At 23.5% G+C, this 18,066-nt stretch overlaps 1 protein-coding gene across 1 annotated transcript in view; it reads left to right on the forward strand.

The window, feature by feature from the left end:
• The first annotated feature begins 610 nt into the window (after positions 1–610).
• The window catches only part of LOC145834153 (uncharacterized), a 47,691-nt gene continuing 30,235 nt past the window's right edge, over positions 611–18,066 (forward strand). Inside the window, exons 1-2 of the mRNA XM_082941518.1 lie at positions 611–702; positions 5,826–5,918. Coding sequence (XP_082797644.1) covers positions 636–702; positions 5,826–5,918 — 160 coding nt within the window. The 5' untranslated portion in view covers positions 611–635. The remainder of the gene's footprint in view (positions 703–5,825; positions 5,919–18,066) is intronic.

Genomic DNA, 18,066 nt, shown 5'->3' on the forward strand with positions numbered 1-18,066 from the left:
ACTTTAATTAGTTTCAATCAAGATTAAAATCTGTTGAACAAGATGTTATTGTTTCAATGTTTACACTAAGTTTAAACCTTTTTGTTTAAAAGTTTCACTGTTACACAAAAACAGTTGTTTATAAAGATAAGTTTGTCAACATCTATCAATCTTGATTGAATTTGAATGTTTTTATACCAAAGAATGTTTTAAGTTCAAATTTTATACTAGCGTATAGATTTTAAATTAAGTTTAACACATTAATATATATATAAAAATAGAAAATTACACATGAATAATATGTTAGTGATTATAAGGTCTTTCAGTAGAATATTAGAAATTGTATGAAGTTTAAAAAAATACCCTTGATATAATAAACATTTTAGTTTTGTAGTCAACTTTATTAAAATTTTCTGCAGAATATTATTACTTAAAGAAATAAAAGTTAATGTTTTTAATACTTTATAATGAATTAATAATTTTCCAGAAGAATGTTAGATAATTAAACAAAAAATTATATATCTTGAATAATAGTATAATCAACTCTATAACATTTTTCTGCAGAATAATATTTTAATAATATAAAGTCAACGTTTTTAATTACATAATGATAAATTTTACATTTTTCTACAGAATATTAGATAATTAAATAAAAAATGAATACTTTTAATTTGGAGGGCTGCATAGGAAAGTCATGGGCTGAGTTCTCGAAAATAATGGAAAGTAAGAAAGTTTTTTTGTTTTTTAGTTTATTATGTGAATAAGCTGTTTGTATTTATTGTAGATGTACTTTCTAATCCATATAATATTTAACTTTTATCTAAATAAAGCTATAAAATTACTCGTATTTTGTGTACTTCTTAAATTAGAATTTTTTTTAAGTTGTATAGTTTTAAATACGTTAAAATTTATTTTGTAAGAATAATTTTTAAAACAATAAAAAGTACGTTTTTTTGTATTAAATCTAATTATTAAACAATTATCAGGAATTCTTATCAAATATTATTTTATGAAGTTATATGCTAATTAAAGTTGCTAAACAAGTCATCTTATGTGTATTAAAACAAGTAATTAATAGTTTTTATGTTAATAATGTAATCTTTTAGGTCTTAAGATATTCTTCAAATTAAATATTTTCATTGATAATGATACTAAAACTCATAGTTCGGTGTCAAACTGTTCTGATTGAAATATATTTTTTAAATAAATTAACAGAGAAATTTTACAAAGTAATTTATAATTTACACTTATTAAGATAGCACTTATGTTTATTGAAATGACTTATTGCTTGTAACTTTCTAAATTGATTACACAATCAAATACATTTTTTCAAGTACTATTTTAAAAAGATTAATAATAAAACATTTTTTCTACATCAAAGCATTCAACCTGTTATAACAAGCAAAAACAAAAACAAAAAAGGTTTTGTTAATTTTTTTTAAATGACTAATTATATTAACAATATACAAAAGTAAAACAACAAGCCAAGTGGCAAGAATGTTTTTGTTTCAGATGATTAATTACTTGTTTTTATTTGACCTATTCAACTGTTGATAATGTATTTCAGCTCAGGGGTCAAAAGTTTAAGTTTTTGTTTAATTTCAACGGTACAATCAAACACTTTTGTTTATAAACATTTACTTTGTTATTGTGTAAAAAAATTAATAAACATGTTGAATAAACAAACTTGAACTGTTAACAAAATTACTGTACGCTCTTCTTAAATTTATCAACTTTCATCAATGGAAATTACTAATCATAGTTTTATATTGAAGTAACGAGCTTTTTATGTAAATAAACGGTATAACCAAACACTTCTGTTTATAAACACTTTTGTTTTTATTGTGTTACAAAAGAAACGAAAAATTTTAAATAATAAATCTTGAACTGTTTTAAAATTACTGCAACGCTGAATATAAACTTGTTCTTAGTTGTAATTAATTTATATTTATGTAATAAGATACCTAAAATACAAATTTTTGCAATAATTAAATTTAAATGCCATAAAGCAGCAACATTTAAAAAGTAATGCTTACAATTGTTTGTAATTTGATGTGTAATAAATACTAAGGTATTTAAAAACAATTATACTCTAGTGGGGTCAATAGTTTAATTTTGATGTGTGTAAATATACAAACTCAATTGGCAATTTATCATGTTTCAATTATTTGATGTTTAATTTCTTAAATAATTTGTTAACTTCAATTCTTTTCAATTTTCTTTATCCTGTGTCAATTATTTGGTGTTTAATTTCTTAAATAACATTTTAACTTGTATTCATTACAATTTTCTCTATCATGTATCAATTATTTTGTGTGTTTTAGAAATGTAGAATATGAAATTAAACATTTAATTTTATAGCAATTATTTAACCAAGTAAATACCACTTAGTTTATGTATACATAGGTGTTGTAGAAAAACATTTTAATATATATTTATGTACAAGTTAATACTTGGGTGTGAAATGTTTGTTTTAGTTGTCATTCTATTCATCAGCGTAAATAAACAAATGGGTAAACATTTAATTTTTGTGACATTTAAAATGTTTATAAAAAATTGTATATTTATAATTTCCTCTTGTTTTCTTGCTAAGTAATAAATTATAATTTGCTGTAGATAACTATTTGAATTGTTTGATTGATTAAATGTTAGTTTATTAATTTTTTAAATACTTTATATTATTTTTAGATTTAGTGTTTTATTTAAGAAAACTGTAAACAAAAAAAAAACAAAATAAGCATAATTAATTTATAATTTTAATTAACTTTTTCCTACGAAATTGTAAAACAAGCAGAAATTAGTTTTTATTAAAACTTTTTAGTTATTGTTTGATTAACGATTTCAAAGCTTTCAGTAATTCAAACACTATACAAACATATAAATAGTAAGTTGGTTAGTTTGTATAATACTATGTTTAAAGTTTTGTTACAACCTAAATTTCTACATTTTTAATTATAATGTGCTTATTTGTTATTTTTCAGATTACTTATTTATGGTGTATCAAATATATGTTGTGCTTGAATATACACAAATAAAGATTTTTTTTTAATAAATGTCCACAGTAATTTGTGTTAGAAAACAAATTACACTTTAACAAAAATGCTTTAAAAAAAAATATACTTGTGAAAATATGTTTTGATGTTTATGAGTTTAAAAAATCATTAGAGAAAGCTAATTTACTTTTCATACTATATCAAAGGTGAAAAACAACTGATAAAATCTTACACTTCAAAATAAATGTTTTTCATTGAACTTGTTTCACATGTGAGTGAAATTGTATTGTGTTCAATAAATCTTCATAAACACTTGTATTATTACGGTATTAACTTTTTTCACTTTAAAAACATCTTCAAAGAATGATTATAAAAGATTAAACAAAGAACTTTGTATAGTTTGAAATACATCTAAACATATAATTAAAAATACAGATATATATATATATATACAAATACAAGTTTTATTTTTTTGAAGTCACGTATAATTGAAGTGTATTAATTAAACTTTAGAAAAAATTCAAACGCTTTATAGCTTTTAAGTGTACCACAAAAATTGCACACTGTATATTTTGGTTTAATTAATGTATACAGCTATCAATCAGTATTAAAAAAAGGTATATTATTTCAAAAGTTAATTAAATTAATTTCTACCATTCAAAAAAACTTAGTAATATTAGTTTGTTGACTTTTTAAAGACACTATATCACTTATGATCTAATTTTATGTATATTTTTGACAAGTATTCAGTTTGAATATTTTCAAATAAACTAAATACAACTAAACTTATAGTAAATCATGTTATTATCTTAAGTTTCCAAGTGTAAACTCACAGTTCAAATAAACAATTAAAATATATCACAACATATAGACTACTAAAACTTTTTTATAAATGTCTACAATAAGTAAAAAAAAATCAATTCATGTTCAAACAACTCATATACAATATTGAGCAATACCTTAATTCCAACTACCAATTAGTGCATTTAATTGGCAACTTAGATGAACAAACTCAAAACCATCTAAATGTGCGCACTAATCAAATACAATGTGATACAATCAAGCATTTAAAATTTTATAAGAATGTATACTCATGATTCAAACATCATAGAATTTACAAATATAAGCCACTTATCAAAACATATACAGTGATGAGTAAAATCATCAATATATTAAGCCTTTAAATATACGTAAACATACAAAGAACATACAAGAGTATATACAATGATGCAATCGACTTGTAACTGCAATCAAAATTTACAAGTTATACCATCAAAAATATAGAAAAACAAGGTAGTAAAATGAACTATCAAAATTTATTAAATGATGAGTAAAACCAAAATAAAATATCATCAAAACATTTTTGTATAAAGTACACACAAGTGTATACAATGTTAACAAATTTACCCAATTAACCATTAAAACTTACAATTAAAACTAAGAGATATATAAGGTAATACAATCAAGTACATAAGATAAACAATGATGAGTAAAGTACAAACAAAAATAAATACAATATGATAAAACCAATTACAAACCGCGCATTAAAACTTGAAACTAAATATTTCAAATTAATATCAAAAAACATTCTTGTTGACAATTATTTCTTAATTTGAACTTCAAAGTATATAAACTTACATTTCAAAACCATCGAATATGTACAGACTATCAGTTTATATACAAGTGTATTAGTAAATAATCAAACACAAAATATATACAATGATGAGTAAAATACCACTTAAGATAATACAATAATAGATGGTGAATAAAACCTTACTTTCAGGCATCAATTAGTACATTCAATTGTTAATTGGCAATTAAATAAACTGAAAAATATACACACAGATCAAATACAACGGTATACAATATGATACAATCAACTTAAAACGGCGCGCGTTGAAACTTTCATCGTTTTCGCACTACAATTACCTCTCTCTCGTCTATTATTAGACAGAGGTGGCCCTCTCTCGAAACTATTTCTCTCGTTTTGTTGAAGGTCTCTCGTTTTATTACTTCTCTCGTTTTGAACGAACGTGCGTAAAGGAAATGCAAATTTTTTGAGAACGTGCCTGCTAATGTTTTGTTTTGTTGACATTTAATTAGTTTAGTCTGTGTGACTTTAAATTCCGGTTCACACAATTTTAAGTTTGTTAGTACTTGTCTGTTAAAGCTTTAGTTTTTCAAATTTAATAAAGTTGATCAAATTATATTTTCCCAGTTTATGAGAACTCGCAAAAAATTCCACTTTCTTAGTATGAACCTTTAATGCTTTGTGTTTTTGTTGGAATAAAGTAAAATAAATGTAATTTAGAATATCAGTTTATGTGAACTTGAGATATAAACACAGAAAAAACTTAAGATAAGATGAGACGGGTTAAACAATCTTTAAAATATGTCATGCAAATGTTCAGATTCTGTCTTTCTTTTCTATACTTTTAAAAAATGTAACCCCTGTGAATCAATTGGATCAATCAGTACTATATTTAAGCCCCAACAAAGTAACATGTTCTTAAGTTTTGAGCAACTTGTACCTTATCAATAATACTTTAGAAAGCTAAATAAAAATATATATGCCACTAGGCGAACTTTTTTAAACTTTATGATTTACAGTCAATAAATTTTATATATACATTTTACTTTCAAAAAACAAATAAAATTTATACCAAGTTTAGAAACAATTCGGTTAATAATTAAACTTGACCAAATCAAAAACTATGCTAATCATTGTTTACACATTTTCTAACTAAAATATTTTCTAGCTATTTAGTCCTAAACTTTTTTATTTAGGTATTTTTATTATTTTACTTAGTACTTTCAAGCATACTTTTAACAAAAAATCTTCAACTTGCACAGGTAAGAAGGCAAAGTTGCCAGTTAAAAAGAGCGAAAGTATAAAATTAGAAAAGAGAAAATCACCGATGAGGCTTCACGCACTCACACAAAACGGTTTGTTGATAATAAATAAAAATAAAAATAATATAAACGAATTCGATAATAAAATCATTTATGGGGCTTCACCCACTTACTCAAAACGGTTTGTAGTTTGTTGATAAAATGAAAAGTAACAAAAAAACAACTACTACAATTCTGATAAATTGCTTACTCAAATTGGTTTGTTGTTGGATAGATTTAAGTTTAAGTTTCAAGTTCTCGTACTTTGTTGAATGTTCGTTTGTTCGTATGGTTTTTGAGTTAATATAACCTTACACAAAACGGTCAACTGTTTGTTAATAAAAAAAATTTGCGCTAGACATGTATTATTAAATTTAAAACGGACTGTTAGTTGTAGAAATCATATAATAACAATTATATTCAATCTATTTAATATAAATAAATGTTATTTTAAGCTGTGTTAAGTTCGATTTACTTCTTAAACCAGTTGTTAAAAATAAACTTCTGTAGTAGTAGTTAACTTATTTAATCTGTTTATTTTTTATAAAATGCTTTATAAAAAAAAAACTATTAAGTCATTTTTATTACGACTAAATGTCATAAAATACAGAAGTTTGGCGAGCAAAAAGTTTGTTTGTTTTAAATGAGAACTTATGTATTGTTACAATAGGTAGCAACACTACTTGTGCTTTAACAAGAGATTTTATTTGTTCACACAATATACTTTCATTGTTAATATAATTCCAAATTATTTTGTTAATCAATAGGCTAATAGTATATTGAAGGGTTTTTATTTTAATTTTAAATTTATCTTTCAAAGTAGTTTGTTAGCGATGCTAGTTCAATTTGATTGAAGTATTAATCAATATTATACAATGTTATGCCTTATTAACGGCTATTTCAAGTTTTCACTAAAAATTGAAAGCATAAAGTCATAACTTAAAGTAAGTTAAATAAGTGATTTGCATATATAATATTCTTTTTTGCTAACATATCAATAATAGTTTATACAAACAAGTAAAATAATTAGCTATCAATAAAATTTCATATATAGGAACCTGTTAGTTTGGTAAAACGTTTAATAACAGTAGTTTATTATACTTGTTGTGCTACTTCAAGAACAAGAACTAGTGGATGCTAATTCATAAAAGTAGTAAAATTAACTATTATTCTAATCTGAGGAGTTTAATTTAGTCCTAAATAGTTATATTAAAGTTTGGTTTCATAGCTCACAGTCCAATTATTATAAAAATGTTTATTGTGACGACAATAAAGCTACTTGTTACCTGACAAAAGGTTTTGTTTGCTAACATATAAGTGTTATTGTTATTACTAAACAGGAACTTATATTTTGATTGAACAGGCTAAACGTTTGTATACTTTAGCTTTCTAAAAATTTTGCTTTATTGTAGTTTCATCTGTTTGTTAACAATGTTGTTTAACTCTAATAAACAAAAGTGGGCTATTAGAAGATAGAGTTTTTTTATTTTTAAACTTAAACTTGTTTGATTAAGCAAAGTTTTTAATAGATACTAGTTCACTATGATATAGCCCTTCAAAAGTTTATTATTAATTCATTGTAATAGTAACAACATTTGTGCTAAAACATACTTTTTTTACTCAAATGCTTTTAGTGATAATAATGGTTACATATTTTCAGATTAAATGATAAATCATTCGAAGTATTTTAAAAACAAAAATTTAACATAAATATATTGCTAGAGATGCTAGTTCAATATGATTAAACAAATATTTAGTATAGCACAACAATATGGCTGTTTAATTAAATTTATTAATATTGAATTTTTGACATAATTGAAAACTTACTTGTTAAAACCTAAAGTAAGTTTAATAAGTAATTTACTCAGATTATTTTATCTTTTGCTTTCGTATCAACATTAAGTACACTTGAAAAACCTTATCATGAATTTAATTAAGATTAATTGAGCAGTTAATGTATATTAAGTTATGTTTTACTATTAAACTTAAAGTATCAAAGTAAATCTGCTTTTTATTAATATACAATTACAAAAAAAAAACTGGTTACCTATAGTAATTCGTAATAATACAATATAGGATCTTCTTAAATTAGTTCTATCTTCAAATAGTAAATTATACCAACTTAAAAGTTTTTTTTTGTGCAGTTGTTTAACTTTATATTTAACATAATTATTGTATTACAAATTCACAGAGGTCAGTTGTTGAAAACCAACTTAAGTTATAAATTTAATTAAAATTTTGTTTGTGTAAGCAAGGTGTTTACACTTGTCATCATTGTTTTGTTTTCCGAAAAAGTCACGCCTGTTAGCGATATACGTTTTTTAATTGTTTTTTAACCCATTTTAAATTTTTGTTTATGTGATTTTGTTCATCCTTTCAATTATTGTGATAACCGTTTAAGTGATCACAGAAACCAACTATTATTAAGTTTGTTTAAGCCAGGTGTTACTTATCTTTAAAAAATTTAGATTTCTAAAAAAGTCACGTCTTTAAACAATATAAACTTTCTCTTTTTAAACAAAAAGTTGTTGGTATATGATATTATACAGCGATTATTATATTTATAAAACTACTTGCACTTTAACAAAAAATTCTGTTCACACAAACTTTTTCATTGTATTGAAGTGTGCTTATGATTTGATTAGATAAGTTATAAGTTTACCTGAGTTTTGATTATTAAAAATGAAATTATATTATTACAAAATATTTGCTTTTTTACATAAGCTTATTATGATAGTAGTACTGTACAAACGTTTATTTTATTGTTTTAAAAAATCGTATCCTTAATTAAAATCAAATAAACTGTTTACATATATCAAAATCTACTTTACTTTCATATCAATATTAAATCTGTTTATTTTTTGTGTGTGCACTTATCAAACAAAATTTGTTATCAATAGTGCTTCATTAAAATGGTTGAGTGTTTGAAATTTCAATAGAAACTTTATCATACAAAACATTTTATTTCCTTTTTATTGTAACAAGTGGTAGAAAACAAAACTTAAAAAATACTTGTTTCAAAGTTTTTTTTTTTCATAATAAAACTACTTTATTGTAACAATTCTAAATATTCTGCTAACAGTTTGTATTTTAACTAAATAAAGTGTCTGTTTATATTAAGTCTAATAAAAATCTAATATAGTAATTTAGTCATGTAGTAAATTTACTTAGTTCACATTGATAGCTAAATAAATAAAGTGTTTGTTTACTTATATTTAATGTCATTTTAATTGCTCAAAATATTTTCCTAACCAAAATACTTCATTAAAATAGATCAATAACATGTTTTAAAAGTGAATAGTACAAAAATGTTGTGTGATATATACTAGTTGTAACTTACAAAACAACTTTTTATTTGATTACTAATTTAAATTTTTTTAATGATGTTTATACTTTCGTGAAGATACAGTTATTTTGTTAAACTAGTTTGTTATATTTTTTATTGAACTTAACTATATTTGTTTACAAATAGTAGTCGAAATCGAATTTTGTTCAACAAATTTTTAGATTTTTTTGTTTTTACTTAAATTTCTACTACTTGAATACTTTGAGCTAAAAAGAATTTAAGATTTGTTCTATTTTATTTTTAACTTAACTACTTAGTCTAAATGTCTTCTTAATTTATTTAAATTATAAATTGTTACATTTAACAGTTTATTATTTCGCATGGAGTTTTATAATGCCTTTTTGTAAAATTAATTGATGACTTTAAATATTTTTTTATTATTAATAACCATATAGTTAATATATGGTTATATAATAAGTTATATAATAACCACTTCAGTTAATTAAATGAAATAGTAGATGTAAATAATCGTTATCACACATACTGTTATGAATTGCATTTGTAGAGTACACTTGATAAGCGCGAACAATTATAATTGAACAATTGAATAAACAATTGAATAAACAACTTTGAATTAAACGTCAAAGTTTATACAGAAGAGAGATTTAAGTGGCAATTACAAGTGTATTAACATAAATTGAACAACTAATAAGTAATCAATAGAAATTAAATGAAAACCACAGAATTAGGTTTTCAATGGTTATTCAATTATTTTTATAAACAGCCCTTTACTTAAGTACACAATATATGATTAATCAAATTACAAGCTAGTTTTTAAATTTTTATAACTATTTTTTAAATTAAATATTTTATTACTTATTTCTTCTGCCAAAATAGTATAATTTACTTATTAATAAATTTTTTATGTTAGTAATTTGAGGTTTTATCTAGACAATATTACTGTTTTTGATGAATTTTTATTCACAAATAAGCATTTAGAAAAGAGTTATTCCAAATGACTCAATTAAAATTTTTAATAGTATATATTTGAAATTAACACTTAAATACAGACAACGGTATTTAAATTTAAAAACAAAGTACTTAACATAATAAACAATACCAGTAAATAGTGTATACAAACTAATCAAAATGACAATTGACCCAATTAAAAGCAGTTAATTTTTTTTTGAAGTGGTAAATTCCATTGTAATAAAGTATTAAGTGTGGAAAACAATTGTATCAACAAAATTTGTTTAAAATAATTGTCAGAAATTTTCTGAATTTGCATAGAATAGTTGTAGTTAGCTTTTAGAAACAGTAAAATAATACTTTTAAATAAAAACTCTAAAATAAAAAAAAAAAAACACATGTACATAAGTTTTTACACAGAGTGACTATAACATATTTTTTATGTTTACTAGTAGAAAAAAAAGAACAATATTATTAAAGTTTATTGGTAAGTATCAACTACTATTGTTTTTACAACTTTTGATTAAATATTTTTATAGTACAACTGTATATGTGTTTTAAGTTGTATAAGTTTTGTCAAGTATAAAACAATATTACCATAAAAAAGTTGTTTTTTAAGTCTAAACATACACTGGTACTAATAGTTGAAGAGTTTTATCAAAATAAGATAATGTCCCTAAATAAACAGATAAAAAGTATTTAAACATTTTGAATATACAAATTGGATTTATTTGTTTAGTTTTAATTACTCCACTGAAGCAAATAACATTTTTAATTAAATTAACAGTTAGGTTCTTGTCAATTTTTACTTCATTAAAACATGAAAACTTGTCTACAATTGAAGAAAAACTTATCGTTTGTTTAAGTAAAATGTTTATAAAAGGTAAACTTTATTTTTCTTCAACGAATACCATTTGGTAAAATCACTCTAAATATTCATATAATTAAAAATATATGATTGAAATAGTTGTACACACAAATGACACTACTTAACATGTCAAAAGTTAAGTAGAGAAAAGTATTATCTTCCAGACTTGATTGTCTGTTTACATAGGATTTTATCTTACTTTGATAATAATTAGATTACTACTACTTTATAGAATACTGTAATTATGTTTTCAAATAAATCAATATTTATATAAGTTCACTACTTTGTTGTGATAGTATTTTGCGCAAGTTTTAAATTACAGATGTTTAACACTTTAAAGAAAACATTGTTGTATAGATAAAAACTATGTTTATTTAACTTTTTATTTTGACAGTTAATGATTTAACAACTATTAAAATGTTTCTATTGTTAACTTAGGTGTTTAGTTTTGTTACGAAGTTAAAGTTTAAATGTTTTTTAATCTTTTTAATAGGAAAAATATGTTTAACAACAAACTAGACTAATTATTATTTGTTTGTATATATTAATTAGCAACAAATACTTATCAAGTTATCCAAGAAAAATTACAACTTTATAATTTGGTAAAAAAAAAAGATTATTCAATTTTTACTCGGACTTGATACAATTAAACTTGACCACTTCACATAAATTTTGATATCTATTGAACTTTTATCTAAGTAATTTTTCATTTGGAATAGTTTTGAATAATGTATTTGCTAGTCTATTGTATCAAGTATTTTGTATATGTAGTAAAATTGGTTAAAAAAAATATAAAAAAACTGTCTCAATTCTTTTACAAAAACAAAAAACGACAGATACAAAGATCTTTCGTTTATTATAAACCTTTATTATTTTGTATTATATAGTGTTAGAATTAAGCTAATACTTTTATTTAAAACTTGTGTATGTTTTTATAAAAATTTAAGTTGTTCATATACTAGATAAAAAATTATTTTAATTTTTTTAATTTACGACTTTTATCTCAGTTTATTGTGAGATAGTTGTTATAAACGCTTAGTTTTGATTAACAAATTATACAAAAAGGTTATTTTGATTGTGCAAGCTTTAGAAACTTTGTTTGTTAAAGCTATTTATTATGATTAATTGAAGCTGTTAGAAATAGTTTAATCCTAAACAAATAAAGTTACATAAAGGTAAATTAAAAAAAATAGTAGTACAAATAAAAAAATTACTATTGTATAAACTTAAACTTCAAATGCTTCTGCCTATTTTTGACCAGATTATATTTATATTATGACTGCTTTTAAAAAGTTTCTGGTGTCTAGTCACTTTATAAAACGCTTTATATTGAAAAGGTCACCTTGATCGATAAATAATTGTGATAAAAAAAAACTTCAAATTGTTTCTAAACACCACACACTCGAATTAGACACGATTTTAAGCGTTATATCTACTTACGTTTTGGTATATAAATTACAACGTAAATTGATAGCGTTAGAACGTGTCTTATACATTGTATATTTCATCTATATACATCAAAAAGATTTTTTTTTTACTGTTTTTAAGAAAATTGACTACAGTTTATAACTAGCCTATTTAGTTTCATTTTGCACTAACTACTACCGTGTCAATGAAATTGAACTATCAGTAACATCTATTACTTTTACTGAAATACTTTGAAACATATACATAATTTTAGAGAAAATCATGTTAAAATAATAATGTACATATAGAACTTCTGTTTTAAAAAATGTATTCACTTTATTATAATTAAAAAAAAAAGTATTTCGTCAGTGATTTTAGTTATTAAAAACCACAATTATGAAAATACGGACAGATATATATTTGAAGTTTCTGCATTATATACGTGCTTGCTATATGTTTGTGGTTTATTTTATTCAAGTTTTTATGATATTTACTCCTATTATGCCATATTTTTTATCAAAATATGCTAAAAATTAATACGAACGTAGATAGTTTTCCTGAAAATATTGTACATTTAATGGTTTTCATCATACATTTTTTTCATTTTATTGTGTTTTATTGTGTAATTACTTACTTTTTGGTATATACATACATATATATATATGTACTGGACTATCGTTCAAGAATCGCTACACAAAGCACAAGTACAGCTTCAAACACGAAAAACATAAAAATACAACAACATTATTGCAGTACATTTGGAAACTAAAAAATTACAAAGTCAATTTTAAAATTCAGTGGGAAATATTAACAAGAACGAAAAATAAGTATAATTTAAAAAACGGATGTAAATTGTGCAATGCGGAAAAAATCTAAATTTTAAAAGTTAAAAAATCTGAATCTCTAAACAAAAGAAACGAATTACTGGCTGCATACATTATCGAAAGCAATTTATCTAAAAACTCTGTTAGTAATTTTGTCAAAAATTAACTATCTATATTATTATTACGTAATACCTAATTTTGTATAATTTTATTGCTGTACTTACAAGTTTGTTTTTCATTGAATAAAACTTGGCTGAAGACGCGTATTAAACGCAGAAACAGCTGTCCCAAGCAAAAGTTTATTTTGTGTATTTTAGTTCTATATATATATATATATATATGTATAATATATATAATATAACGTAAATTGATGAGGTTTTACGTGTTTTATAAATGATAAATAAACAATTGAAAACAGTGTTCTTAATGTTTTTATAAAAATCGACTGCAATTTTTATTTAGACTATCTGGTTTTACCTTAGTTTTAAAGTGCTACTGTAATAATAATAAATATTAATCTATCTAATTCATTAAATCTATTACTTTACTGGAATATTTTGAAACATGTAAATTTAGAAACAGAGAAATTTAAGTGATAACACAAATATAGAAGTTCTGTTCTAATAGATGCATTACTTTATTATAATTTTTGAACTAAAAATTACCGATAGAAAAGGTTTTACTTTTTCAAGGTTTTTAGAACTGAATATTTCGCGAGTTGATTTTTACATATAACAAACCGCAATAATGAAAATATGGGCAAATATGTTATTGAAGTTTTTACATATTATATATGGGCTTGCTATGTTTGTGGTTAATTCTGTTTGAGTTTATGTGACATTTACTCCGACTAGGCCATATTTTTTGTCAAATAAAATAATGCAAATTACTAGTTCGAATATGTAGAACGTAGATAAGATTTCCTTAAAGTTTTGTATATTTAGTGAGTTTAAATTTTGCACCTTTATTTTCATTTGATTGTTTTCACAAGTCTTAAAACTTTAGGTACTTTGTTACAAACAATTAAAAAAAAGAAATCAATAAGACCTCTTCCAAAAAGTTGGTTCTCGGGTTTTTATTTTTAGTTTAATCAGTTTTACTTTGAAAGTTGATAAAAATCTAGACAAAAATTAAACTTTATCAACCGCAAATGATGTATTAATTTTGAAATTTCGTTTGTTATATAACTAAACATGTGATGTTTGCGGTTTAGTTTGTTCGATTTTTTGTGACATTACACTGTAAGTAGGTCAAATTTTCTTCACATAGTATTCAGTATACTTTTATAAATTTACAAATAACAGTTGTTAAAAAAATATAAGTAGGGTAAATTAAATAGCTACAGTAGCTGAAATAAAGTTTTGCTAGAACTTGTAAAGTTGAATTAGTCAAAAAGTGTTTAACGTTGTACGCAAAGAAATAGTATAAAATTAATTGTTGAAAATTTTAAAGATTAAATCTTTAAAATTTTAAATCTTGTAAATTTTAAAGACTAAATTTTTACCATTGCTAAAAGTAATTTATTTATTAATTTGATTAAATCAGTACAATTTTTATTAATACGTCACAACGTAAGTAGGTCACGTAATGATTGGCGCAATTATTACGTAAACAAATTGTTTTTGTTTGTACAATTCAAGTAGTTTGAAGCTATTTGATGCTTAAATGTGGGTCAAAGCTTGTTGTCGCGTATTATGAAAAAATATAAAACTTGTATATATACTTTTAAATTGTGACATATCTAACGTATGAAATTATTAAATGATTAAAAGTTAGATAAAGATTATACTACAGCTTTTGTCTATAAAATGTTGGAAATTATCAAATGTAGGCCAAAGTTTATTGGCATGGGTTATGATAAATTTACTATTGAGTTTATTACACAATTCGAAAATTTCTTAAAGAAAATTTGACAAGTAATAAAACCACATTTTTGTATCAGCTTTCAAGTTTAAATGAAAACCTTTTAGAATCTATTAAATCTGTAGACCACAGGTCATACCTATAAAATGTTTAAAATTATCAATTTTACGGTAACTGAACCAAATAAATAAAGACAGATTTAAACTGTATCTATGTGACAAAAATCCCAAAACTACTTAACATTTTTTACAGCACAGTTTCGTAAAAAATGTATGTCAAAAGTCAAAACATTATTATCATTTTGCACGCTATAGGAAGTAGCTAATGTTATTATAGGCGTTTACGTAAATTACTCTTCTAGTCTTTAAAAATAAAACCGTGCAATGTAAACGTTTTTTTGAGAGTGTTTATTAATTACGTAAATTTCTTGATTTTTTATAGTTTAGGATAAATAAAGCAACAAACATGGTTTAAAAAAATATTTTTTTTAGTTATTTTTATTAAAGTTAAAGGTTAGCTACAACTTAAATTCTGTATCCTATTTAATTGGCATTATTTTCAGTAGAAATTAGATGAATCATAGCGTAATTATAAATTACTTAACCTTGAAATTGTCTTGAGAGGTAGTTTATAAAGTTTTATAATTTCATGAAATATTAGTATATGAAAATGTAGTTGAACAACTTAAAATGAAACAGTTTTAATACTTTAATAGTATGCTTTTTATAAATTTTTATTTCATCAGTACCAGGTTAATGAGTAATAGTTTTTTTGAACGTAAACATTATATAAAATATGTATTAAAAATAATTTTTCAACATTTATTTGTTCTGAAAGAAAAATATACAGGTATTAAATATGTGACACGCTTTTGAAACAACTTTTTTCAATTTTTTCAGATCACGCGTAAAACTCCCTAACACGAAACTAAACTTTTACAGTCAATTAATAAAACCATCTTTAAAGATTGAGAGATTTCGAGAAATTGTAAATGATTGAATGAAAAATGTAGGCAAGTATAAAAACTTACTCTTGCTTGTCTACTCATACTAATTGTTCCAAATTCAAAAAAGTTATGTCAAAGTTCAGGTTTAAGTATCTAAATGAAATCGTCATTAAAAAAAGTATAGACCATATAACAAATATTTACTATGGCACAACTTATAAACAACAATTTAATTTCTTAAAGTGAAAACCTAAATTTTTGTCGACAAAAAAACTAAACCTATGTACACAAATCAAACTTATGTTAGGTTTATAGATTTAAATAAAGTGTTCAATGAAATAAGTAGGACAAAAAACAAATATGTACTTGCTTATCTAATTTTATTACTTAACTTAATGAAAATTAAGAAAAAATTTAAAGTTCAGGTTAAGAGTCTTTATGAAAATCTTGAGTTGGGAAATGTAGGCCAAACAAAAGTGAAAAACTCAAGTTTTTCTCGACACAAAACTAAACCTTAATTTACAAATCAAACTTCTGTAAAAATTCAAATTTATAGGTTTTGATTAATTATTTAATAAAAAACTAGGCCGAACAACAAATATTCACTGTGTCACGCTCCACATAAACAGTTCGATTTTCTCCAGATTCCAAGCGAAATTCTCGATGCTTCTGCCTCATTAAAATTTCACGCTCGTTACGCTGCGTGCAAACGTGCGTTTGTTTAAATATTAAGTTTTTTTAGGTTTTGATACTTGTTTGCTTTCAAATTTAAATTTTTTTAGTTTATAATACTTTATTGCTTTCAATTTTTGAGTTTTTTATTCTGAAAATTAAAGCCTTCTGTCAAATGTATGCACTTGTTTTTTCTTTAAAACCTGGGAAAATAAGTGATTCCGTTGGTACAGGGCTTATAAATATTTTGATGTTTTTTTCTACTTAATTTCTATTTCCATGGAGTAATCTGTAATGCGTAATACTTTACATGTTTGTTTAGCCACAAAAAACTTTTTCTTTTGATGTTTTTGGTGTCATCTCGGCTTTTAATTGCTTCAATACGTGACAGTTTTACGCATTGTGTTGTATTTGCGCGCTTTATGAAGTTCAAAACAGCACAAACTATCTCAAATACATATTTCACACTTAATTTTTTTTTGTAGATTTAGCATGACTGAATTTTTTATTTACAATACAAATAAGACACAATTTAAAATTTCACCGCGCTTCTCATGACGTAATAATACGTCGCCCCCTGATTGATGCCAGCACTTTCAAATAAATAGTGATTTTGTAAATTTGTTATTACTCTTTTAAGTTTAAGTTTTATCTTGTTTTAGTTGGCACTTCAACAATCGTGGACAGAAATTTAAAAAAAAAACTACTAAGTTTTTCTAATCACTAAAAAGTTAGAAAGCTAACTGATATGTTAGACCATAGACTTTTGTGGGTGTTTACGAATCTTTATATCATGAGCATATATATATATAAATATATTTTCTATTTTTCTATTTACTATGACCTACGCTGAACAGAAATAAAATAGTGTTAGTATGACAAATATGAGCTTTAAGAAATTTCTAAAAACTTAGCATATGGCTGTTTTTTTTCCAGTAATTTAAAAACATAAAATAAACACTTTCTCATTAAATCATAACTTTTACGGTTCATTCTGAACAATGGATCTTAAAACAATGGAGGCTTTCATTTTCAAAGATTAAAAACTCGGAAAAAACAGCCATTAGCATCGCTTTACTTTGTGGGTCTGAATGCTTAACTGTAGTTGTGCGAATATGTCTTTACATTTGTGAAAAATAGTTCAATTAAATGGTTGAAGGTTGAAAGTTTACACAAAATATCCAATTTTTTATATCGACTATGATGAGTGTTTTCTTAAAAGTACTCAACAAAAGTTTAAGAAATACGTTATAGAAAATGCTAAGTTTATTTTACTTATATATACCAATAGAGTATGGTCTAATTGTGTTTCTAAGTTTGAAATATTGACACTAGTTCAAGTTATTACATCTTATGCTTTTATTTTT

The sequence above is a fragment of the Thalia democratica genome, chromosome 1 (assembly GCF_965202585.1).
Source record: "Thalia democratica chromosome 1, ktThaDemo2.hap1.1, whole genome shotgun sequence".
Classification (NCBI taxonomy): Eukaryota; Metazoa; Chordata; class Thaliacea; order Salpida; family Salpidae; genus Thalia; species Thalia democratica.